The sequence below is a fragment of the Podarcis cretensis genome (assembly GCF_951804945.1).
Source record: "Podarcis cretensis genome assembly, chromosome: 1".
NCBI classification, from domain to species: Eukaryota; Metazoa; Chordata; class Lepidosauria; order Squamata; family Lacertidae; genus Podarcis; species Podarcis cretensis.
In genome coordinates, this window is record NC_137170.1 from 11,757,649 (window position 1) to 11,784,079 (window position 26,431).

A 26,431-nucleotide genomic window follows, 5' to 3' on the forward strand; every position below is an offset into this window, starting at 1 on the left:
TTCCAACTCTACAATTCTATGATTCTATAAGAATTGGTGCTAAATAAACTTTATGCAGTAGTCGTTGTAACAGCAACAACAGAAGAAATAGTAGCAGCAGCAGCAGTAATAATTATAGATGCTGAAGTAACTGGCAGGCAGGGGTTGATGGGAACTTTAGTCCAAAAAGTTTGAAGCGTACCAGGTTGTCAAAGGTTGTTGTATAGGAATGAATCTTGCGGCAGCAATACTGTTCACACTTGCTGGCATCTCGGATTAAGCCCTATCAGACGAAGGATTACTTCTGAATTTGAATTCACAGGACTGCAGCCCTGATAAAGAAAACAATATTATAAATTATCCTTCCCTTTTGAGCTATTGCACACAATGCAAGCCTAGAAAAACAGCTCCTTTGTGGAGCTTTCCTACATTTCTGCAATCCGGACCAAGGCAAGGACGCCAGACACTGTCATTTATCTTCGGATGAGAGCTGGAATCCTAAACATACAAGGAGGCCCCTCTGATTCATCAAAAACATACCAGACATTCCCTGCCCCAGTATTTCCCAGATTTCTGATTGTGGAGTTTCTTTTCTTCTAAAAACCAACAGTCATACTAAAGCCCTATTTGGGTATTTAACTCTTGCAGGTTGAGGTGTGTTCGGGTGGATAAACTGCGGATGAGAGGAAGGTCCTTAACCTTCTGATGTGTGCATCCAATTTGCAAGTTAAGACCGGATTGCCACCCATCCCTCTCTCAATCTGTTTAAACAGATAGATTTGCTGCCCTCAAATCTAGTCTGGCGCAAAAAGTCTCTTCATACCAGGTCAGACTGACTACCTGTCCTTCTTGACTAGCATTGCTTACTCTGACTGACAGCAGCTCTTCAGGGTCAAGTGGAGTCACCCCCCCCCCAACCTTCCACCACATTCTCTTTGAACTCAAAATGCGAAGGAACGCTTGAACGTGGGCCCTCTTGCATGCGCAGCAAATTTGCAATCAAGAACCACCCACCCTTAGAGAAGGCTGGCATGAGTGAGTTCTGGGCCTGCCACCTAACTGGAAGGAGAAATGCTCAGAGCAGGGACACAACAGACAGCAGCTCTTCAGAATTGTGCCAAACTTGGGCTAGAGCAGGGTGTTCAAACTGTTTTCAGAGAGGGCCAGATTTGATGAAGTGAACATGCGTGAGGGCCGACCAAAGTTGCTGACTTTTTTTAGGACTGAAGTTGTTGAACTTTTTTTAGAATTTTACCCCTGGAAAAAAACTGTCACAGGGGCCACATTAAACCAACTGGCGGGCCGGATCCAGCCCAATCACCTTCTAAATCCGTCCCGCCAGTTGGGAATCAGTGGAGGCGCAGGTTGCAGCCACAACAAAGGTGGCATTTTTCCATCTCCGCCGTATCAAGCAGTTGGTCCCTTACCTTTCTCGCCCTGATCTGGCCACAGTGATCCATGTGACGGTCACGGCATGATTATTGTAAATCACTCTACATGGGGCTGCCCTTGAAGCTGACCCAGAAACTCCAGCGGGTGCAGAATGCCGCAGCGAGACTCCTTGCAGGGTCCTTGCCACGGGATCACATTCACCCAGTGCTTTACCAGCTGCACTGGCTCCCGGTGGAGTACAGGGTCAGGTTTAAAGTGCTGGTTTTAACCTTTAAAGCCCTATGCGGCCTAGGACCCAGGTACCTATGGGACCGCCTCTCCTGGTATGCCCCGCAGAGGACCTTAAGGTCCACAAATGACAACACTTTGGAGGTCCCAGGTTGCAAGGTGGTTAGATTGGTCTCAACTAGGGCCAGGGCCTTTTCAGTACTGGCCCCGACTTGGTGGAACGCTCTGTCACAAGAGACTAGAGCCCTGCGGGACTTGACATCTTTCCACAGGGCCTGCAAGACAGAGCTGTTCCGCCTGGCCTTTGGTTTAGACTCAGTCTGACCCTTATGTTTTCCCTCCCCTTACGGTTTTGATACATGGGCTACTTTTAAAATGAGGCTGCATTTTAACCTGTATTTTAAATTGACCCCCTATTATGTTTTTATTGTAATTTTACTGGTGTTAGCCACCCTCAGCCCGGCTCTGGCCGGGGAGGGCAGGGTATAAATAATTTTATTATTATTATTATTATTATTATTATTATTATTATTACATGAGTAGAATGTGTCCTTTTATTTAAAATGCATCTCTGGGTTAGTTGTGGGGCCTGCCTGGTGTTTTTACATGAGTAGAATGTGTTCTTTTATTTAAAATCCATCTCTGGGTTATTTATGGGGCATAGCAATTTGTTCAATTCCACCCCCCAAAATATAGTCCAGCTCCCAACAAGGTCTGAGGGACAGTGGACCGGCCCCCTGCTGAAAAAGTTTGCTGACCCCTGAGCTACAGACTGGACAGAATAGCCCACTTCCAGAAGATTCTTTATATATATATATATATATATATATATATATTAATTAAAATTTTTAAACATAAATGCAGAAATAAAAACAATGAAACATATATCATAACATATTTTCTTAACTTCATTGGACTCCCTCACGTCTCCCGCTCCCACTTGCATCATTGTCAATTCTTACCCGCAATTTATCATCTTGTTTACATTCTTATATCCCACTCATTTAAAATATAATCTAATAATCCTCCCAAAGGTTTATGTTTTTTCCTCAATCTCACTTGTCATCCTAATTCCATCTAGTTTAGTGGTGCACAATTATTTATGATCTAGCATCCTTCTTAACATTCAACCAAATTACAATGCTTTTTTAAAATAAATCTTAAATTTCTTCCAGTCTTCTTCAACCTTCTCTTCTCCCAGGTCTCGGATTCTGCCAGTCATCTCGGCTAGTTCCATATAGTCTATCAGCTGCATCTGCCACTCTTCCAGTGTGGGTAGATCTTGGGTTTTCCAGTGCTTAGCGATAAGTATCCACTTCCAGAAGATTCTGAGAGGATGGAGGTAAACAGAAGACTGGCAAATCACAGAGAGACAGAATAGCCCAACTACCTCCGTGAGGAAGTGCTCTGGGCTCCCAGGAACATTTAATTATATAAAGGTTATTAAATTATTTAGGGAACAAGAGCAGAGCAGAAATAGGGTTTTGGCTCCCTCTGCTGACTGCTTTATACTATTGTTAGGCTGAGAGCAGGAGCATTAAGTGATGTTTCATCAAAGGGAATTTACCGTACTTAAGGCAGAAATGTTCTCTTGACAGTGAAGACTTTATCTCCAGATTTTTCCCCACTATAATACCCAAAAGTTGAGAATTTCGCCAAAGTTAGCTAAAAAGCACGCTGGGCCCCTCCAGATGTCCTGTTTATTCAGCATCCATTCCAATTTGCTTGCACAAAAGCTACGTTGTGGTTAGTTTATCTCTGTTCTTTATTTGTTTGTTTATGGGGTGGTTACATGACAATGAACATTGATCCTGATTTGCTTTTGGGGTGTTAACATATGTTCCCATTAATTGTTCATTCATCCCATGATTTTCAATCTATCACTTTCCCAACTGCAAAAAAATCAGTGTTTTTTTATTATCATAAAAAAGTGGAATAGTTGCACAAGGACAACAAAGTACTTTAATTCTTTAGGAGCAAAGGTGGGATATAAATTCAATAAACACAATCAAATAAATTCACTTTAATTGCACAAATCTAAAGTTCCAGTATGAACTTGAAACTCTCCTGGAACCTAGGGATAGTCTGGAGGCAACCCAGACTTGACAACTTTCCGCAGGGCCTGCAAGATGGAGCACTTTGGCCAGGCCTTTGGCCAGGGCGCAGTCTGACCTTTTTCCCTTTGTATAAGAACAAGCATGAAGGAGGCCTCCCAGTCTGTTCACAGGTCCTTATATGACCAGTGAAAACAGTTGGTCCTGGAAAGTATTAACCGCTCTCAGTCTTTACCTGATAACTGCCATTTGTCCAGATTTTAATTTGTCTGAATTAATTTTAAGATGTATTTTAATTAATTGATGCCTGTTTTTATGTGTACTGTGTTATTTATATGATGTTAGCCGCTCTGAGCCCGGCTCTGGCTGGGGAGGGCAGGGTACAAATAACATTTATTATTATTATTATTATTACTACTACTACTACTACTAACCCTACTTGCAGGAAATGTGATACAGGATTAGCTGGTCGGCTGTCTGTGGGTTGTCCCCCCCCCTTCAAGTTTTATATTGGCAAATAACATAAATATTAGAAAATTACCCTATGTTTCTATGCACTCATCCATAGAAAACTAAGGTTTTAAGTGCTACTTCTGGAGACTTCATAGCATGCTGGAAAGTGGGGAATAAATTTTACAGTGGTGTCCCGCAAGACGAATGCCTCGCAAGACGAAAAACTCGCTAGACGAAAGAGTTTTCCGTCTTTTGAGGTGCTTCGCCAGACGAATTTCCCTATGGGCTTGCTTCGCAAGACGAAACGTCTTGTGAGTTCTTGCGAGTTTTTTCCCTTCCCCCCCCTTTTTCTAAGCCGCTAATAGCACTAAGCCGCTAATAGTCGTGCTTCGCAAGACAAAAAAACCGCAAGATGAAGAGACTCGCGGAACGAATTAATTTCGTCTTGAGAGGCACCACTGTATTATTCTCCTTTAGAGTTAATAAAATTTAAGGGGCTTCTAGGTTAGCCATAGCTCCTGAATATGAAAGCAGAAAACAAGAAAGTGTGGGAGAAAAAGCACAGTACTTTATGCAAACAAGTTAACAACTAGTGAGTTGTGGGGGGTCAGCATTGGTTTCGTGCCATCTGTTTTCACAACGCCACCTTATGCTGATCTCAGTTAACTATTTTGTCAAGCAGTGACCATCGTGAAAACTGGATTATAGTTAGAGAGAGACTTGTTATTCCAATTATGTTACATGTATTATTATTATTTTTAAAGCTGTCATATGAATCTCCCAGTCAGGACTGTGGTGAAAGTGGGGGATCAAATCCTTTTACTGCCCCTGCCCCGCCAAGCTATTTGTCCAAAAGGATGCTGCTGTAGGTGCAAATAGCAGCTATGAGTGGGATTCCCATTATGAAATGGGGCAGAAGGAAATAATAATAATTATTACACTGCTTCATGTATTTAAGGTTGCATCATGCATTGGAGCGGTGTTTTTGAACTAGATGTCCCCCATCCCTTTCAGTTCCAAGATTTTGTGATTTAACATTTGGTATAATTTAGCCTGTCTTCCCAGGCTAAATTATACTGTCTTGGGAAGACAGGTGAACTAAAATCAGTGTACTGGAAGATCACCAGTATTGAAGCAATTATTCTTCAACATCAACTTTGTTGGACTGGTCATGTTGTGCGGATGCCTGATGATCACCTTCCAAAGCAACTACTCTATTCCAAACTTAAAAATGGAAAGCGTAATACTGGTGGTCAACAAAAGAGGTTTAAAGACTGTCTCAAAGCAAATCTAAAAAAATATAGTATAAACACGAACAATTGGGAAACACTGGCCTGCGAGCGGTCCAGTTGGAGAACAGCCTTTACCAAAGGTGTCATGGGCTTTGAAGACACTCGAACTCAGGACACAAGGGAGAAATGTGCTAAGAGGAAGGCATGCTTGGCAAATTCACACTGTGATCAACTCCCGCCTGGAAACCTATGTCCCCACTGTGGAAGGACGTGTGGATCCAGAACTGGCCTCCACGGTCACTTACGGACTCATTGTTAAAACCATGTTCATGGAGGACAATCTTACTCGGCTAAGAGTGATCGCCAAAGAAGAAGAAGAAAATTTAGCCTTAAATGTGCATGAACACATTTTCTTCAACATTTTGTACTCTTAAGCACTCTTCCAGAACATGTGTGTTTGTGTGTGTTGGGGAAGGGGGGTTAATTAAAGAGTGTTTGAGGAGTGATGGGCAATTTGCACTTAGGAAAATGCTAGACCAAGTGACCCAAGTGAACAATAATTAGCTGAGAGTACTTTAGGACTGATTTGTCGTGATGGAATTTCCAGTACGAACCTTGAGGCATTTCAGCTAAGTGCCAAGCCATCTGCTTCATGTAAAATGAGATTGATCCTACAAGACGGTTTTTCTTCTCTCTGTAGCTTGATCTATTGCTTATTTGCTTTGTAATGGTTGTAAGGGGGTTACTTGTGCGTAAATTGCCTTCAGTTTAGTTTGATTGCTTGCCCAACCATGCTTAGGCTCACAGCTCGCCCTCCGTGACCTGTTAGTCACTTGCAGAATCCGTCAGTGGGCGTTTCTTGAACCTCTTCCAGCATAAAAGCTGTTTGATGCCAAGTCTCCTCCTATGTTCCCTGCGCGGAACTCGTCTGCGCAAGTAAGGGGAAGGCAGGGGCGTGCCAGCGCTCTCTCCACTAGTTTCTGTTGAAGGGTCTCGGAGCCCTGTCTCCAATTCCTCCATCTCCCTCTCTCCTCTACTGGTGTTACGCTGAATTCCTCCCCCCCTGCTGGTCCCCTCTCCGGCATCGCTCTGGAGCCCTGCCTCCGCCTCTCGCTCTGATGTCAGTTCCCTGACATGCTTAGAAGGTTTATACCTTGCAACTCATGGCAGGAACACAGCCCAGGACCCCTTAGTCCTTTGCCTGATGGATGTGGCAGGAGTTTGGTTCCCTTCAGCTCTCCAGTCTAAGAACAGGCAGAAGAAGTGGAATGTTATTTTTTGGCAAGGTTGGGGTGGGGGGAGCAGCTGCTCCTAACCTGGTGGATGGGATGAGGCTTATCTTCCCCTTGCCATGATGCTCTTCCCGGAAAGGAGGGGATGCAGCTCTAAGTGGCCTTGCATCGAATCCCGACGGGGTGAGCTCCCGTTGCTGTCTCTGCTCCTGCCCACCTAGCAGTTTGAAAGCACGTCAAGTGCAAGTAGATAAATAGGTACCACACCTGTGGGAAAGTAAATGGCATTTCCATGCGCTGCTCTGGTTCGCCAGAAGCAGCTTAGTCATGCTGTATGCCGGCTCCCTCGGCCAATAAAGCGAGATGGTCAGGGGTCCCTTTACCTTTACCTTACACATAACTAGGAAGAAAACCATTGCGAATGAGCCATGTTTCTTAATCTTCTTTCTCTCTTTGCAGAGGCTTTGTTTATTCAGTGGTGAGGAAAATATACTCTCCATGCTCAGGGGCTCTTTATTTTTCAGATATCATAGAGTGTTCCATGCTGTGAATGAAATCAGCAACCCAAATGAAGGCCTGTCTTTCTAGCGCAACACTCCCCACAAATTCATTTTCCACAGCAGCAATCCAGACTCCTCTCTGGGAAGGTCACCGATTGGGGGTGAAATTCTAGCTCAAGGAGGCAAGCCCCACACTTTAACAGTTAGGAATACTGTAGTAATGTTACGGTAAAATCTGGGTGCTCTGCCACCCAGCTTGTCGGACTAAGTCTGCGGGTCCCTGCGGAGGAAAATGAGCTCAGCCGGAGACAGGAGCAAGCTGCAGAAGATCCAAGTTTATTGCGCAACAGGTTCAAGGCGAGATTGAACAGCGAGAAAGGGGTGACATGAACTTTTGAAACTTCCCTCCATGTCCCAGAATACAGTGCAAAATACATCCCAGTTACATCATGAATACATTAAGAAGAGGTTGGGTTACACAGATTACATCATGAATACATTAAGAAGCGGTTGGGTTACACAGCATTAACATATGGAGGAGGGAGGGGGGAATATGCAGAGCTGGAGATATGCGCAGATAAGCACATCCTGAGTACTGGTGATGAGAAGACAATGGTCCATGTAGTGGCATTGCCCGGAGGAAAGGCTTGGCAGAGTGATTTGACAGGATTAGGGTCTTGACACCTTGCTTGAGGGATTATGGAGGACAGGGGAGGTGTCATGGAGTCCTAGAGAAATTGAGCAAATTGGCACGTTGAGTTTCTATGAATTTTATAGATTTTAGTCCCTTTTGACATTGACAATTGGAAATAAATGGATATATTGTAGCGAAGAAGAAGGTGAAGAAGACATGCCCCCCCTCCATATCAAGTAATAATAATAATAATTTATTATTTGCACCCCACCCATCTGGCTGGGTTTCCCCAGCCACTCAAATTTGACATACATATGGCCAAAACAATTCTGAGGAATATACACATTTGCTATCAGCTCCCCACAATTCATCAAGCTATGGGAGTGGGAAAGAGGACTTTCTTTGTCAGCTCTGGTGAAAGACCAGCAGCTTTTGGCTCATTCTACCTGCTCAGTACAAGAACTTAGTAATGAAGAAATAGGTTTGCTTATCCACCTTCTCCCTCCCACTCCTTTTTTCCTTTAGTGCTGTGTCTTACCCATTGTAAGCCTGAGATTATTTCTTTACCGATATCTGCAAGCTGCAATGCGACAACACCCCCACCACAACTTTTGTGTTTGTGTGGCCTAGCAGCAGGATAAAGAAACAAACAAAAAACCACTATTTGACTTAAAAGTTAATTGGGTTGGCCCCACTGCTTGTTTTCTGCGAACGCGGGGCAAGCTAAAACAGCCCATACCAAGCCCCTCCAGAAAACGACAAGCCACCAGCTAGGCCTGCTTAGCTAGAACCCAAAACCCAAGCAGCAAACAAAGCCTCCCTTCGGCATCCCGGCCCTTACGCCGGGGAAGCGAACCAGCGGCCCTCAGGCAGCTCCTGGACTCCATCTCCCATCAGCCCCTGCTACCCGGTCGCGCTGGCGAGGGCTGACGGGAGTTGTAGTCCACGAGCAGCCTGAGCGGCCCACAGGCTTCCCACTGCCCTGCCTGAGGCGAGAGGGCCCGCGAAGCCCCGCGGGAGCGCCTAGGCCGCGGGGCGTCGAGCGGGCTGGAGCCGAACGCGTCCCCTCGGCCCCCGAGCGGTCGGCTCGCCCGTTCCCGGCGAGGGGAGGCGACTAGGCCTCGCGAGAAGGGGCGGCGTTTGCGGGCCGAGGTGGAGCCGGCGAGGGGAGCCGGCCGAGGCCCGTGAGGGGAGAGCGCGCGTGTGGCGGCGAGAGAGAGAGAGAGAGAGAGCAGGCGGGCGGAGGGGGTCGCCGGCCCGGCCCGCGAGGCGGCGGCGGCGCGGCGTTTTTCCTTGGGCCTGAGGGGAGCCTGCCTCCCTGCTGCCTCTCGCGCCCGAAGATGCCGGGCGGCGGCGGCGGCGGGCGGGTGTGCGCCGCGTGCGGCAGCTCGGAGATCGAGGTGGACTCGGCCCGCGGAGACGCGGTTTGCACGGGCTGCGGCTCCGTCCTCGAGGACAACATCATCGTCTCCGAGGTGCAGTTCGTGGAGAACAGCGGAGGAGGGTCGTCGGCCGTCGGGCAGTTCGTCTCCCTCGACGGTGGGTGACGGGGGAATCAAAGGAAGGGATAGCAAAGGGGAAGCCGGCAGGGGGCATGTGGGGCAGGGGGGGGTGTAAGCTGCGCAGGGGCATACTCGTCTGTGAAAATACAGACGTCCTATTCCATAGGAAGAAATTATTATTATTATTAATATTATCATTATCACCACCACCATCATTACTATTCCATATGAAGAATTGTTGTTGTTATTTCAGGATTTATACCCCACACCTCTAGGAGTCTTGGTTGACCACAAACTTGACATGAGCCAACAGTGTGACGCGGCAGCTAAAAAAGCCAATGCAGTTCTAGGCTGCATCAATAGGAGTATAGCATCTAGATCAAGGGAAGTAATAGTGCCACTGTATTCTGCTCTGGTCAGACCTCACCTGGAGTACTGTGTCCAGTTCTGGGCACCACAGTTCAAGAAGGACACGGACAAACTGGAACGTGTCCAGAGGAGGGCAACCAAAATGGTCAAAGGCCTGGAAACGATGCCTTATGAGGAACGGCTAAGGGAGCTGGGCATGTTTAGCCTGGAGAAGAGGAGGTTTAGGGGTGATATGATAGCCATGTTCAAATATATAAAAGGATGTCACATAGAGGAGGGAGAAAGGTTGTTTTCTGCTGCTCCAGAGAAGCGGACACGGAAAAATGGCTCCAAACTACAAGAAAGAAGATTCCACCTAAACATTAGGAAGAACTTCCTGACAGTAAGAGCTGTTTGACAGTGGAATTTGCTGCCAAGGAGTGTGGTGGAGTCTCCTTCTTTGGAGGTCTTTAAGCAGAGGCTTGACAACCATATGTCAGGAGTGCTCTGATGGTGTTTCCTGCTTGGCAGGGGGTTGGACTCGATGGCCCTTGTGGTCTCTTCCAACTCTATCATTCTATGATTCTATGACCCTGTTGCCCCAGCCACTTTGGGCAGCTTACAACATACATAAAAATGCAAGAAAACTTTTAAAAAAACTTCCCTATACAGGGCTGCCTTTAGATTGCTCTGGGGTCACATAACTCCATACCATCCATACCATACCGCTATACGAAGAGCCTCACGGAACGGATTAATTTCGTCTTGCGAGGCACCACTGTAGTAATAATAATAATATTTATACAGTAATACCTCGGGTTGAAGTAGCTTCGGGATAAGTTTTTTCGGGTTGCGCGCTGCGGTGACCCGGAAGTAACGGAGCGTATTACTTCCGGGTTTCACTGCTCGCACATGTGCAGACGGTCAAAATGACGTCACGTGCATGCACGGAAGTGGCGAATCACGGCCCGCGAAGATGTGGGTTGTGTTTGCTTCTGGATGCAAACGGGGCTCCGGAACAGATCCTGTTCGCATCTAGAGGTACCACTGTATACCCTGTCCATCTGACCGGGTTGCTCCAGCCACTCTGGGCGGCTTCCAATATATGAAAACATAACAAAACATTGAACGCTAAAGAGCTTCCCTATGCAAGTCTTCCTTCAGATGTCTTCTATAGGTTGTATAGTTACTTATCCCCTTGGCTTGGGGGCTGGGTTTGCATAACTCCATACCCTCCAACATTTCTCCGATGAAAATATGGACTTCCTAAGGAAAAGCAGGACATTCTGGGATCCCATTGGAAACTGGGGCAGCTTCTGTAAATCTGGGACTGTCCCTGGAAAATAAGGACACTTGGAGGGTCTACTGGGGGTTTAGTGTCCAAGGTGTGTGAGAGAGAAATGGGTGGTATTATTTATTATTTTTGTTTATTATTTATTAAATTTGCATACCACCCTACATTTGAAGATCACAGGGTTGTTTACATCATAGAAATGCAAAATGAGAACACAGAAGATTTATTTATTTAACTTTACATGTTTACTGGATTTGTTTACCACCATTCATCCGTAGATCTCAGAGCACTTAACACAGGGGTAGGCAACCTAAGGCCCAAGGGCTGGATGCGGCCCAATCGCCTTCTCAATCCGGCCTGCGGATGGTCTGGGAATCAGCATGTTTGAGTAGAATGTGTCCTTTTATTTAAAATGCATCTCTGGGTTATTTGTGGGGCTTAGGAATTCGTTCATCCACCCCCCCCCCAAAAAAAAAAATATAGTCCGGACCACCACATGGTCTGAGGGACGGTGGACTGGCCCATGGCTGAAAAAGGTTGCTGACCCCTGAATTAACAACATAAAAACACTAAATACATGATAAAGACAAGAACATCAGAGCAGTGTTCAAAATTAGCCAGGCACTAGGTGCATTTTGCACCTGGCTTTCGACCACTTGCGACCAAGTGAAGATGCCTGGATGCCAGAGTGGCCTCTCACATCTCCAGCACCTGGGGATTCATTGGATCTGGACGGTTTTCACACACTAATACTCCATCCTGTAGAATTCTATCAGTTATATTTTATCTGCACAACCATAAAGAATTTGTGGAACCAAAATGCTTTTTATGTGTAGCCTGAACAGGAGCACTCACCATTAAGAAAAAGAGGTCAGAATAGGCCAATATATATTTGGACTGTCCCTGGGTCAAGTGACTTTTCTTCTTTAAGTTCTCAGATCTCTTAAACTAGCTTAAGGTTGTCATCTGAACTAGCCAGATGTTTAACTGAGAATCAATCGTAGTCAGTCCATCATTTGAAAAATAAGACTTTAGGGCCATCTTACCCCAAAATAGCAACTAGACATTCTGTTTTGGTGACCCTAAGCTTGGTTTAAGGAACCATTTGGTGCTTAGCTTAAATATCTTGAGTTTCTAACACTGCATCAGAGGTTTTTCAGATTTGTGTAAACTTAGGACTGCCTTCAGGCCACTGCCTCATCCATCCCAGTATTGTTAACACTGGCTGGCAGCATCTCTCCTGGATTTTAGACAGGGGTGTCTACCAGCTCTACCTGGAGATGCCACTGGGAATTCTACCTGTGCCCTCCTCAATGTAATAAAGAGATGTATGCATTATTTCTTGGATGTGACAGGAATTTGGTAAAATGTGGGATGCTTTTAATGGCATACAAAAGAGGCTAAATGTCAACTGTTGCCAGATTCTTTGGAAGCATACCAGTCGTTCACACAGCTGATCACAGGTCATTTATTACTATTTAATTTATACACTGCTTTTTTATGCAGTTCTTTGTGTGTTGGGGGGCAGTTAAAGCAGGATTTTTTTTGGGGGGGGAGAGGTACTTTTTGAAAACAGGTTTTATCTGACTGGGTGAAACTTCATTAAAAAACCCCAACACGTTTTGCTGTTATACCCTAAGGCTGCATGTGTGTGATTATGTTTCCTCATTCTTGCAAGACAATCCTGTGAGGTAGGCTAGGAGGCTGAGAGGGTATTACAGGGTCACTATTAACTGTTAAGAGTTATGGCCATGTAGGGATTTGAACCTGTCTCCCTGGATGTTAGTTTGCTCGTTAACCATCAGGGCATGCTTGTTTGCAAATGAAGGATTCTCTTTGAATCACTGCTGTTGTAAGAACGATGAAGACCAGTCTTCTTTCTCCAATGCTGCCCCTGGCCTAAAAAAGTATTTTAAATGTTTATATTGTGTGTGTGTGTGTGTGTGTGTGTGTGAGAGAGAGAGAGAGAGAGAGAGAGAGAGAATATCCCATTAACAGCACAGCAGTGGTTTGTGAAATCTCATTTACCTTTTGTCCCTCTGTAAAGGTAGAGGGACCCCTGACCATTAGGTCCAGTTGTGGCTGACTCTGGGGTTGCGGCGCTCATCTCGCTTTATTGGCCAAGGGAGCCGGCATACCGCTTCCAGGCCATGTGGCCAGCATGACTAAGCCGCTTCTGGCGAACCAGAGCAGTGCACGGAAATGCCGTTTACCTTCCTGCTGGAGCGGTACCTGTTTATCTGCTTGCACTTTGATGTGCTTTCGAACTGCTAGGTTGGCAGGAGCAGGGACCGAGCAACGGGAGCTCACCCCGTTGCGGGGATTCGAACCACCGACCTTCTGATTGGCAAGTCCTAGGCTCTGTGGTTTAACCCACAGCGCCACCCGTGTACCTCTGTACCCTTCCTTAAAAACCAGACGCACAGTGATGGGTTAAAGTTATGACTTCAAGGCAATTCAGGCAGATATGTTCCTTTTAAACCACACCTTTAACAATTGATGGGGTTTTAGAGTGGGTGAGATGTTTTAATGTCTTTCCTCCCCAAATGTTTATATGTTTTTTAAAATGGTTTTTGAGGTCGCATTTCATTGCCGTGGCAAAAAAGACTAATAAATCTAATTAATAATAATACTTATAATGAGAAGGATTGGAAGCTTAATATGCAAAGGTTCAGAAAAGGGCAACCAAAATGATCAAGGGCAGAACTTCTCTTGAACATGCAGGGTCTGGGACTTCTTAGCTTAGCCTTAGAGAAGGCGAGTAGCAGGTGACATGGTGATGTTTATAAAATTATGTGTGGCATGGAGAAAGCAGCTAGAAGAAAGTTATTTCTCCTTTTCTCATAACATTAGAACTCATGGGCACCCAGTGAAGCTGATGTTGGAAGATTCAGGACAGATAAAAGAAAGGACTTCTTCATGCAGCACATAATTGAACTATGGAACTCGCTCCCACAAGAGGCAGTGATGGCCACCCACCTAGGAGGCTTTAAAAGAGCATTAGACAAATTCATGGATGAGAGGGCTACCGGTGACTACAGTGGTGCCTCGGGTTAAGAACTTAATGCGTTCTGGAGGGCCGTTGTTAACCTGAAACTGTTCTTAACCTGCAGCACCACTTTAGCTAATGGGGCCTCCCACTGCTGCTGCGCGATTTCTGTTCTCATCCTGAAGCAAAGTTCCCAACCCAAGGTACTATTTCTGGGTTAGCTGTGTCTGTAACCTGAAGCGTCTGTAACCCGAGGTACTACTGTACTAGCGATGATGGTTGTGCTCTGCCTCCAATGTTGGAGGCAGCAATGCTTCTGAATAACAGGGTCCTGGAAACCACGGTGTGTGTGAGTGAATGAGGAGAGGGCTCTTGTGCTTGAATCCTACTTGTGAGTTTCCCTCAGGCATTTGGTCAGTCACTGTAAGACTAGGATGCTGGGCTCGATGGGCCTTTCACCTAATCCAGCAGGCTCTTATGATTTTAGGAACTGAACAGCATGTGGTGGCTGTGCCAGAGGACTGGATTTAGGGCACTTTGAATGAGCTGAGGCTGGCAGGGAAGGGCCATAGCTCAGAGGTAGCACATGTTCTGTGCATGCAGGAGGTCTCAGGTTCATTTCCCAGCATCGTCTGGCAGGGTGGGGAATAGGAAATTGTTGTCTGAAATCCTGTGAGTTGCTGCCAGTCAGTGTTGACAATAATGGCTAGATGAACTTGTGGTCTCCCTTAGTATAAGGTAATGGTAAAGGGACCCCTGACCATTAGGTCCGGTCGTGGCTGACTCTGGGGTTGCAGCGCTCATCTCGCTTTATTGGCCGAGAGAGCCGGCGTACAGCTGCCGGGTCATGTGGCCAGCATGACTAAGCCGCTTCTGGTGAACCAGATCATTACACGGAAACGCCGTTTACCTTCCCACCAGAGTGGTACCTATTTATCTACTTGCACTTTGACGAGAGCAGGGACCGAGCAACGGGAGCTCACCCCGTTGCGGGGATTCGAACCGCCGACCTTCTGATTGGCAAGTCCTAGGCTCTGGGGGGGGCAGGTAGTTTTGAGGACAGAAGAGACTTGGTTTTAAGAGGCCTGTGTGACTTTTGTGGGGGCTACTGCATAGTTTCTGAATTGCCGTGGTCTTGTGTATCATTTTGAGGTGATGGAGATCAAGAGAGGGGACCTTAAGTGAATAGTGTGTGCACAGAGGAAGTGAAAAGGTGTAACCAATGATGGCTTAGATATGATTGAGGGGGGGGAATGGCAGGAATAGGAGAGGGTATAATTTTTGGTGGGATGAAGGCTGGGAAGTTGTGAGATCAGATTGGGTAGAATTTGGGGAAAAATTCTGATAAAGGTAGACCCTCCCCCCAAATAACCCTATATAGATTCATCCATATAGTTCTCACAGTTCAATCCACTACATTTACTTACCTGACTTTCTTTCCTGCTATGTCTTCAATACTCAGATCTGTTAGGTTTTTCCTATCTATTTGGTCATGTCTCGTATTTAGAAGTATTTGTTTCTTCCTGTTCTTTCTTCATCAACCTCTCTTATTACAGAATCTGTTTTACCACTGAGTTTGGCAAGTGTCTAGAAAGGATGGTGAAAGCTGCATAGGGAGGAAATTTAAGCATGTATGTGTACCTAACCTACTGTGGCATCTGAAAATCAAGAAATGTGCAGTAAGAAGTTGGTGTGACACCCAGAAATCGAAGAAAATTTTGAAAGTCAGTAGGCAGTTTTAGGCTGTAATAATCACCTCAGGCTTATATTTATGCCAGGAACTTTAACAAATTGCACCTTTTTTTCATTCCCGATGAGTTGAGCAGGAAACAGTTCACTTTCACAAGATGGGATTAACAAGTGGGCGCATTAAGAGTGGTGCCTTGGTTCTCGAACTTAATCCATTCCGGGAGTCCGTTCAACTTCTGAAAACCTTTGAAAACCAAGGTGTGGCTTCTGATTGGCTGCAGGAGCTTCCTGCACTCAATCGGAAGCCGTGTCGGACGTTCGGCTTCCGAAAAACGTTCACAAACTGGAACGTTTACTTCTGGGTTTGCAGCATTTGGGAGCCGATTTGTTCGGGAGCCAAGCAGTTTGAATACCAAGGTACCACTGTATAAAATATTACACTCCATAGCCCCTGAAACTTTCACTGTACTATTATCTTTTAGACACTGTCCAATGCCCATTTATAGCCTATGAAGACAGAAAGGGGGGAAACTGACAGCCTCTCTCTAGTACAGCTAGTGCCAGTTCCCTGTTGACAAAGACGGAAGGCTCCTGTGGCTTGCTCTTCTCCTACAGTGGTATCTAGTTACTCAGGAAAGCTTGAGAATATGGGCAGTTTCTATGAAATGGATGGTGGTCTTAGACACCTCTGCTCATACGGAAGCATTGCTCTGTGCTTGCCAAACAAACCCCACCTACAAAACCCCAAGTTTGGCCTATTGATGAATTGAAATTAGGCAACTTAAAACAAGCACGTACCCCCGAGCACTGATAACTTTTATTTCTTAACAGTGGTGCCAAAACTGCTGAAGATGTTAGCACTCTTCTACCATCTGTTTCAGTAATATTTCACAGAACTTGAAAGAGACATTGCCATGTTCAGACTCTAGAAGCATCCTTCCATAAATTATGATGCTGTTTTTTTTTCAGTGGGAGATAGAATGCAGAATTTACCGTATTTTTTGCTCTATAAGACTCACTTTTTCCCTCCTAAAAAGTAAGGGGAAATGTGTGTGCGTCTTATGGAGTGAATGCAGGCTGCGCAGCTATCCCAGAAGCCAGAACAGCAAGAGGGATTGCTGCTTTCACTGCACAGCGAACCCTCTTGTTGTTCTGGCTTCTGAGATTCAGAATATTTTTTTTCTTGTTGTCCTCCAAAAACTAGGTGCGTCTTATGGTCTGGTGCGTCTTATAGAGCGAAAAATACGGTACTTTATACTTTGGTTGTCAATGTGATCCGCTGTGGCCATTCCACCTTATAAAAGAGCCGGGACCTGAAATTGTTTGTTTTTCTCTTCTCTTCTCTTGCCAATCCTTTTGTAGCGGTCTTGGATTGATAATGGCTTATACAAATTATAAACTGCCTTGAGTGGTTTGGCAGAAAAGTGGTATACAAATGCAATAAGTGAAATAAATAGAATCGTATTACCCCACGCCCCAGCCACTCTCCATATCTCTCTGCAAACTTCCACACATCTTTTCAGATTAGCGTATTTCTTAAATAAACAGAACAGCCCCAGCCTTCTGTTGAGTGGATCATTCTCTGATACAGGGTTTCAAGTGTCAGATAAGCTTGACTGATGGTTGTTGTTTCTGCTATCCTAAAGCCCATTCATGCTGAATTCAAATGCAGAGTTTACTGCAGAAATTGCTTCTCTGAGGTTCCTTATAGATTGCTTTCCGAAAGCAAGGGGGGAGGGATGATCATGCAGAAGACACCCTCATTTGTGAGTTATTTTAGTAGAGTAGGACTTGTACACAACTGGGACGCGGGTGGTGCTGTGGTCTAAACCACAGAGCCTAGGACTTGCCGATCAGAAGGTCGGCGGTTCGAATCCCCACGACAGGGTGAGCTCCCGTTGCTTGGTCCCTGCTCCTGCCAACTTAGCAGTTCGAAAGCACATCAGAGTGCAAGTCGATAAATAGGTACCGCTCTGGCGGGAAGGTAAGTGACGTTTCCGTGCGCTGCTCTGGTTCGTCAGAAGCGACTTAGTCATGCTGGCCACATGACCCGGAAGCTGTACGCCAGCTTCCTCGGCCAATAAAGCGAGATGAGTGCCGCAAGTCCAGAGTCAGTCACGACTGGACCTAATGGTCAGGGGTCCCTTTACCTTTACCTTAGGACTTACACAGACTGCCATTGTTTATGCTTGCTTACACATCTAGCCATTAGAACAAGGGCAGGGAACTTGTGGGACCTTCAGAAGGTGCTGGCCTGCACCTCCATCTTATTGGCTGTTCTTGCTGGGGTTGATGGGAGTTGGAGTCCAAGAACTTCTGGAAGGCACACAGGTTCCCCACAGTTGCATTAGAAAAATAGCAGCTTTCCAAACTACAGGTGGTCTCAGGAAAGGAAGATTTAATTAGCATGGGCGCATTTCCTGCCTATAGACCTATTATAAACTTTATCTTTCTTTATTAATTGTTACCTGCCTGTCGTCATATTACAGACTTTCTTGAGCGCCTCAGGAGTCATGTGGACAAAACAGATTGTTGGAATCATGTAGGAAAGATGCCGCCCCTTATCATGGAAACAGATAACTGAAGCTGCACAGCATATGAGTGACTTTCTCATTGCATCTTTCATGGCTTCCTCCAGGTGTCAGTCTTGTATCATGCATCAGGGCTAAATCTCTTTCTGGCACCCTCTTCCTGTATATGCTGCTTTCATGACAGCAACAAAGGCTTGCTTGAGATGCTGCAGAGGATAGTTTGGCAGTTATGAAAATGCTGAATTGTGCACTTTGTGACTGCATTGATTTCCCCCCTTGCTTTTTATAGAGCTGTATTTCATCCAGAGATGAACCTCAGAATCTGACTCCCACTGGGGTGATACCTGGGAACAGAAGAGGGGTGGGGTGGGGGGATGTGGAGAGAATGGGCTTGATAGAACTTGTCTCTGCTGGAGAGTGTTCAGATCTGTTTCCTGTAAAATTGCTTGACAGCTGAATGGTAGAAGCTGAGAGTAGCCATCTTTTAGCAGTAGCTTTTGACTGAAAACCTCAGACTGAAAAATTTAAGAATATTTGCATTTGTTGTTATCAATTGCAGATACTATGGAACTGAAGCATCTAGCTTTTGTATTTTAAGTCTCCCAATGTAGCCAGTGTAATCCATGGTTATCTCACAGTTGGTTGGACACTTTCTGCATAAGTGGCAGGCTGCATTATAAGTGTGTAAAGTACCAGATATTACGGGTTTCCTTCTTTGTTTTAGTATGTGCCATTTTTCTCTTTATAAGAGTGCAGTGGTGAAAATATTACTTAAACCCCCACATATTCTCTTACGGTAGAAAAATTAATATTCCTACCATAGTTACTTCCACATCTTCAGCTTCCTTGGCTCAATAGTTCTGATAAATAAACCACTCTTTAGCACAAATTGTTCTGTTGTCAACTAGGAGAAGTCTGAAACTTAACATGCAAATGATTTCCAAAGAAATATGCTGAAAGAGGTCTGGATTGACACCTTTCATAAATGGCATAGAAACCAGAAATGTGTTTTTCATTTTCATTTTTCCTTCTGACTGGACACATCACCATGGAATGGGTTCTGATGGCTTCAGTCTTGCACCCATGCTCTTTTAGTCTTGCACCCCATGCAGTGTCATAGCTGGGCCACTACCCTGAGCTTGGGGAAGGCACTCTGCCTCACTGAAGGCACCTGTATCTCAAGTGGCAGCAGTGGATCCAGGAGAGCCTTCAGACTTTGAATTTACTTCTTCAGAGGGCATGTGACCGTGTCTAAAGCAGACTGCACACAACACAGCTGAACAAAAGGACCCCTCACTAACAGCAACTCAGTCTTTGTCTGGATGAAGTTTTCAGTGCATTAGCTCTCATCCAGTCCATTATTGCAACCAGGCATTGATTCAGCACATCCACTGCCTCACCTGCAGAAGATTAAAAGGAGAAATAGAGCTGTATATCGCCAGTATACTGATAATAGCGTACTCCAAAGCTTTGTATGATCCCATTCAGTAGTTTGTTAAACAGCACGGGAACAGAACTGAGGTATCATATTCTGGCTTGTTCTTAAATTGGTAATCATAGTTTGAAGGTAACAGGGAACATATTCTTAGAGGCTTCCTGATGCGTTTGCTTGCTACCTTTTGGAAGTTTGCTAAACCCCAAAGTACTACAGTGGTTAACATGCAGCCTGACTTTGAAAACCCAATAAGAATCTTTGGAAATGTTTGCGTGTGCCCCCACACTGTTTTTCTCCCTACATAAAAAGGTAAGGTGTTGTCACACTCTGCAGCTTGCATGGCTGCCAATAGGTAGCTATGCCAAATGCAGCATGAGGAATGGCCGGCTGGCCCAGGTAAGCTGTTTAACAGAGGGTGAGAAGACCCTTCACACAGTTATTTAGCAAACTGCTGTGTGAAGTTCCTCTTCCTCCCTTTCAAAGGGTATGGGGTGAGAGAGGAGGGGCTTGGGGTGAGGTATGGGGGAAGGTGTAAAGAGAGTCTGGTTGGTCAGCTGTGTGGTAAGGGCAGAGAGATGGGTGGATGGAGTGGGTGAGCAGAGCAAGCAGCGATGGCAGCCCCTAGTAATATATATTGCACAACCTTTCAGTCACCCACTCTGAGAGCCTGTTGCACTCTGTGATAGAAGCAGATGAAGTTGCAGAAAGGAGAGCTCTTGAGTTCCCTTATGAGTGTTCTTGGGTCCTTAATCAGCATAAGAGGAGCCTCTGTGTCTAGGACCACTGAAGTTTGTTAGATGAAACACTTACTAAAAGGGAGCCATCACAAGATTTATTGTAATACTTCCATTAATCTGTAGTATTTGACAAGCTTTTTTCTTTTTTGTTCCTTGCAGCAGCAGGAAAAACACAAACAGTTGGAGGATTTCACGTCAACTTGGGAAAGGAATCGCGGGCGCAGACTCTCCAAAATGGTAACTTGTTATAACTTATTTAAAAACTAAAACTAAGGGGAAGGCTGCTCTGCTAAATAGTTCTATCATGGGTTTGTCAGCTACTGATTGTGGGTGGCGTTTCAGAAAGGAGCAGCCATATTTGATGGACAACTATTCTAACACCTTCTTGTGTGATGTGTTCTGTTGGAAGAGGGGGTTTACGTCAGGAAAATGGCACAACTCTGATTGATTGGATGGTGGCACTTCAGCCAAGCCTTCTTGTACCCAATTTTTCCAGTGCAGTCCCTGAACCCCACAGGTTTTCTAGCACCCAGTAACCTTGCAATAGAGGGAGCTTGTTTCCCAGGGCATTGTCTGAGAGCACATGGTGCAGTTACTTTCCTGATGCCAAATGGGTGTGGATCTGTTCAGTTTCTGGATGGGAGACCACTTGGGAAACTTGTGTATTCTGCCTTGAGTGCTTTAATGGAAGAAAGGCAGGATATAAATAAATATCAATCCATCAATCAATCAATCAATCAATCAATCAATCATTAGTGTGTAAAAGGTTGTTTTCAAGTTCAGGCTCCACAATATCTTTGTACTGAAATCTGGCAGATTTGTAATCTCCCATTCCCATTATTTATGATGATTCCAGACTCAAAATGGAATAGATGTACAGTGGTGCCCCGCAAGACGAATGCCTCGCAAGACGGAAAACCCGCTAGATGAAAGGGTTTTCCGTTTTGGAGGTGCTTCGCAAAACAAATTTCCTATGGGCTTGCTTCGCAAGACGAAAATGTCTTGCGAGTTCCTGCCGGTTTTTTTCCCTTCCCCCCCTTTTTCTAAGCCGCTAAGCCGCTTATCAGCTGATCCGCTAAGCCGCTTATCAGCTGATCCGCTAAGCCGCTTATCAGCTGATCCGCTAAGCCGCTAATAGCGCTAATCCGCTAATGGGCTTGCTTCGCAAGACGAAAAAAACGCAAGACGAAGAGACTCGCGGAACGGATTCTTTTCGTCTTGCGGGGCACCACTGTATGTATTTTCTTACAATCGGTTCTGCACTGGCCTCCCGCAAAAGACAAACTATGTGCTTTGGGAAACAACACCTCCTGCCCAAACAGTCTTTAACATTGTTGTGAAATAAAATTACGAAAAGGGTGGGTCTAATGTAGGAACGTTACTCAAGCTAAGTAAGCCTTGGTCTGATCAATGCTCTTCAATAGAAGAAAGGCAGGATATATATTTAATAATAAATAAACCCTGGCTATTTCAACCCAACAAATGCTACTTATGTGCAACATCTGTTTATGGAGGCGGGCTTGTGCATTAGTGTCAAGAGCCAGATTAGACTCAGGGCCAGATTTAGACTTGGAGGGAGTGCTCTCCTGTTCAGTCCCTTTGCTTTGGAGAAGCTGGAGCTTGGACCACAGGAACTAAAAGTTACTGCTCTGTTGACAAAGCAGGGGCAGAAGGCCAACCTCCCATATTTACATCAGATGTAGCTTTCATACTGTACACTGATCACATGGGCTGCTCTCTCTCTCTCTCTCTCTCTCTCTCTCTCTCTCTCTCTTCACATACTGCTTGGTATACCATGCCCATTATGATGCGTACTTTATTTTTAAAATCCTATGGTGCAATTACTATATATATTTTAAAGCAAATTTTATAGCAGAAAATGAACACTACATTTAAAAATCACAATGGGCTGTTTTTCTCATTTCTCTGTATTTTGAGCTTTCTTTAGGCAGTTTGACACTGCTGTTATTTTCAATGTGATACCCTTAATCGCTTGTCGACTAATCTTGGGTGTTGTCGATTTTCTAATGTAAGAATTGGCTGATTTTTTTTCTCATGAGTTCTTGCTAGCATGACCTGTAAGGGTGCATGTAAACTCCTCCCCCCCCCCAAAGTTTAGTTTCATACAGTTCTGGTAGTTTCAGTAAGTCCCTTAAAATTGATAATTAACCATGCTGGGCAATGGTCACCACAACAAGCCCAAAGATGTTCATGCATGTATTTTTTAAATGCCTCCAAATAAAATATTAGCTGTGTTGTTTGGGGCTGATGGGAGTTGTAGTTCAGACTATCTGAAGGGCACTGGGTTGGCAAACACTGTCCTAGAGAGCCCCCTTGCTGCTGATTCCATGGCCAGACAATTTAAACCAGTGGCAGGGAATTTGTGGTTTTCCAGATGTTGTTGGACTACCATTTCCAAAATCCCTGAGCATTCACTAGCGACTGATGGGAGTTGGAGTGCAACAGCATCTGGTGGGCCACAGGGTCCCCGTCGCTGATCTAAAAATTACTCGAGCCATGTCGCAGCGGCTCGCAGAGAAGCAGCTTTTACTTAGGATTAGCATTTAAACAATTTCTTTGTTTTAAGAGTGTCTCTCATATCCCCAACAATGACTCCTAGAAGGAGTCCTTGAACGATGTATTTCACTTCTCTCCCTATCTCTCCATTCCGTCTTCTTTTGGCGACGGGGGCTGTCTACTCCATGGCACTATTAAACTGGAGTGCTTGAAATTAAGCTGGTTGAGTCTCACCAAAGTAAAACGGACACATGTCCCAGATACAGTGCTTGAAAGTAAAATGCTTTGCTAAATGGTTGTATAAAGAAGCAGACTGCTTGCAGAATTGTCTTCTTTTGTGGCTTCATCTGGGGCCGCCTTACTGACAGTGCATGGTGGGTATTCTCTTTCACTCGGTAGAAAGGAATGCAGACTTTAATCTGTGTAACAAGCCCTCCTCTGGCTTGCTGCCACTCTGTCTCTGAGAAACTCCTTTCCAGCGTGTGCAGCACTGTGCTGGCAGATTCCCCAGGTGCTGAAAGAACAGTCTGTATTAATGTACACAGCACTGGGGTGGATGAGGACATTCTTCCGACTTCGATGTGAAAAGCAGTTGGCTGGCCATTGTGCATAATCCCACCCCCTTCCTTTTTGGGTCAGGAGCAAATGAAACTGTGGGAATGATGTTGTAATTTTTATTTTCACTGGCATTTGTTGACAAGTGTTTTGTCAGTTTGAAGTTCATGGAGCTTTGCCTGTTGACTTGAATATATATATATTTAAAGTAAAGCACTGCCAAAGAGTTGGTTTGAGAGGAAGTATGTCTACCAGTGGAACCTACTTTTTATTTTCAATTATTTGTCTTGTTAAATACAGTTTCCCTGGAAGGTTATGAGGAGTTATTCAGTTAGAAGATTAGTGATAGTGGACAGACCCTCTTGCAAGGAACTAACATTTGTGATATTCATCTGTAATTCCTAATAGCAGGCATTCTGGGGCACACTTTCAGTTGATGGGGGCAGAAGTTATGGCCAATGGACCTGGTCAGTGCCCTCCATCAACTGAATATGCACCCCTAAGTGGGAGCTGGAACCACAGAAGAGTGCAAGCAGCAACCTTAAGAGTTGTTAATGGCCTGCTTGAGATGTTTGGAATGGCTGCCTGAGAAATGTGGTTAAGGTCAGAAAAGTGGCTGGGCATGAGAGTTGTGCCTCAGCATCCTTTGCAACATAAAAAAAAAATACAGGTCATGCATGCCTTCCTTGGCACCCTTGGCTCCCCCCAGCAGCAAATATACAGTTTAATGGAGTGTTCATATGTAACTTATTCTGAACATATAAGGGTAAAAATAAGAAGTCAGTATAGGTGACTGTGACTAAGACTGATAACTGCTACGGTTGTGAACTGACAAGTATGGCATGACTGCCAATTGGCTGAGGCATTCTGAATTTTGTCTGTTCACTTAAGGCAAGTGTTGGGAACCTTTGGTCTTCTAGATGTTGCTGAACTACAGCTCACATCATCCTTTGACATTGGTCATGCTTGCTGGGACTGATAGAAGCTGTAGTTCAGCAACATCTGGAGGGCCATAGGTTCCCCAGCCCCGACTTAAGGAAAACTTGAGCGCCAAGTTGCAGTGCTGAAATTCAGACTAGGTCATTTGTCCTTCCCATACGATTTATTGACTTTAAGTCTGCAAGCAATCACGTGCACACTTTCCTGGAAGTATACTGAATAGAATTAGATTTGCTTCTGAATGCAATGGGACTCGCTTCTGAGTGCACATCTTTTGGATTGCTTCAGCCCCCACAATAAAATATTTCAGGGGGCTGGGACCCCCCCCCCCAAGTTGATGGGCATATTCCCATTCGTATGGTGTGTGTGCACTGTGTCATGTGATCAGTTATGTGGGGCTGGGCTCACCTGGCCCCCCACAATATTTTATTCAAGTTGGCACCCCTGCTTTATGGGTATACGTAGAATTGTTGCCTTAGAGAGGCAAGATGAAAATACTGGTTTAGCAAACCTCTGTTGCGCCTTGGCAATTTGCCAATTACCTGGAACAGAGCTAGTTGAGGAATCGGGTATGGGAGCATAGAGAGGGAAACTGCCAGAAACTTTCTTTGATGATCATGAATTCGTGTTCATGGAAATGAATGTCAAGTTTCTGAATTGTAACTTGGGAAGGTAGTACGTTCTTACAATCTAGTATCCATCAGGCGCTCCATCACAGGTCCACTCCTTTAGAGAGCTAGCTTAAATGACAGGCATACAGACAGGCTTCGGATGGTACAGATCAATGTAACTAGTTTTATTCAAAGGACTTCTCGGAAAATGTAGATGAGGCAAGTATTTTATTTCTTACAGACTTGAAAGTCCCGTGATACAGCAAAGTGACTGAAATCAGCTTGCAAATCAGCTTGCAAATTGCATATTAAAATTCCACATCTCAATTTGTAATTCCCACTATGTTGAATTCCGCCACCCAGTATTTTCACAACCACCAGGACAATATTGTTTGTGAGAGCTACAAGATGACCTCTCTTAGCTAACTGTGTCTCAGGTTTAGAACAAAACTTTGACGTGTTTGTGCTAGGGCAGGGGTTGGCAAGGTTTACCTCACCTGGGCCAGTTCACTCCCGCGGAGATCCCTCCCTGGGCCGGATTGCATACGCATGTGAATGTGCGTGCCCATGATTTTCGGCATCTGTTTCTGTGCAGACGCGATTTTCGGCACCACGGAAGCGGGTCCCCGTGCCATGCTGGGCCGGTTTAGCGCAGCGCGCGGGGACTCGCTGAATGGGCGGCTCAGTTTGGGGGTGGCTTGTGTTCTGGTTAAATGACCCCTGTGGGCTGCTTGTGGCCCATGGGCCTTAGGCTGCCTACCTCTGTGCTAGGGCCAAGGCTAGACTTGGGACAGACAAGTTCAAGAGAGACAAGTTCAAATACAGTAGATTATAGGGAAAAGGGGTGTATGGGATAGTATCTCTGGGGAAGGGTAGTACCTCTGGTGAGGGATATATCGTGCTCCTTGTTCCCTGGGGTGGTCACTTCAGTGCTGCTAATACAGCGGTTTGGCTTTATCCTCAGAGGTGCACCCCATTCTCTCTTAAGACAGATGAATGCCGACTGCCAACAAATATGGCATAGGGGTATTAATCCAGATCCACACCCCTATACTTTTTACATGCATTATATGTGATGGAATGATCTATGGTTAACAGATGCTTGCTTGCTTCATTTATTTGTTTAAGAAACTGGGTGTCCTGATAGAAAGTACTGTATTGGAATAACTTAATTCAGATAGGTACCTCTCCCCCAGGCTGACTTTAGTTCATCCTCACATTGTCATGTCATTCAAGGTGAAACAGATTTGGAGGAAAGGGAATTAAGATTTAATCTCAATCTCATATGTAGTGGTCAGTAATTTACCACTTAATTTAGCAGTTAACCCACCGTAAATTCCATCCCTCCCTCTCTCATCCACCCACTTCATAGTGCTGGAATATATCATCAAACTTCCCAGCTTGTTTCTCCCTTGGGAAATGCTAATGATTTTTAACCTGTTTTTATCTTCCAGCCAGGTTATTTTTTCTGACTTGCTCTTCTTCAAATACAAACATTGAAACTCTTTTATTCACATCCTTCATCCTGGAATTTCCTCCGCTTCTTTTTGGGCAATCTTTGCTCCTTGATTTCAATCTCC

The 26,431-nt window shown here is 45.1% G+C and overlaps 1 protein-coding gene and 1 long non-coding RNA gene across 2 annotated transcripts in view; one reads left to right on the forward strand and one right to left on the reverse strand.

The window, feature by feature from the left end:
• Positions 1-7,385: 7,385 nt before the first annotated feature.
• The window catches only part of LOC307209050, a 282,806-nt gene continuing 263,760 nt past the window's right edge, over positions 7,386-26,431 (reverse strand). The window contains exon 2 of the long non-coding RNA XR_013835296.1: positions 7,386-7,798. This is a non-coding gene — a long non-coding RNA (uncharacterized lncRNA). The remainder of the gene's footprint in view (positions 7,799-26,431) is intronic.
• BRF1 (BRF1 general transcription factor IIIB subunit) overlaps positions 8,974-26,431 on the forward strand; it is a 222,047-nt gene continuing 204,589 nt past the window's right edge. Inside the window, exons 1-2 of the mRNA XM_079994663.1 lie at positions 8,974-9,243; positions 20,389-20,466. Coding sequence (XP_079850789.1) covers positions 9,045-9,243; positions 20,389-20,466 — 277 coding nt within the window. The 5' untranslated portion in view covers positions 8,974-9,044. The remainder of the gene's footprint in view (positions 9,244-20,388; positions 20,467-26,431) is intronic.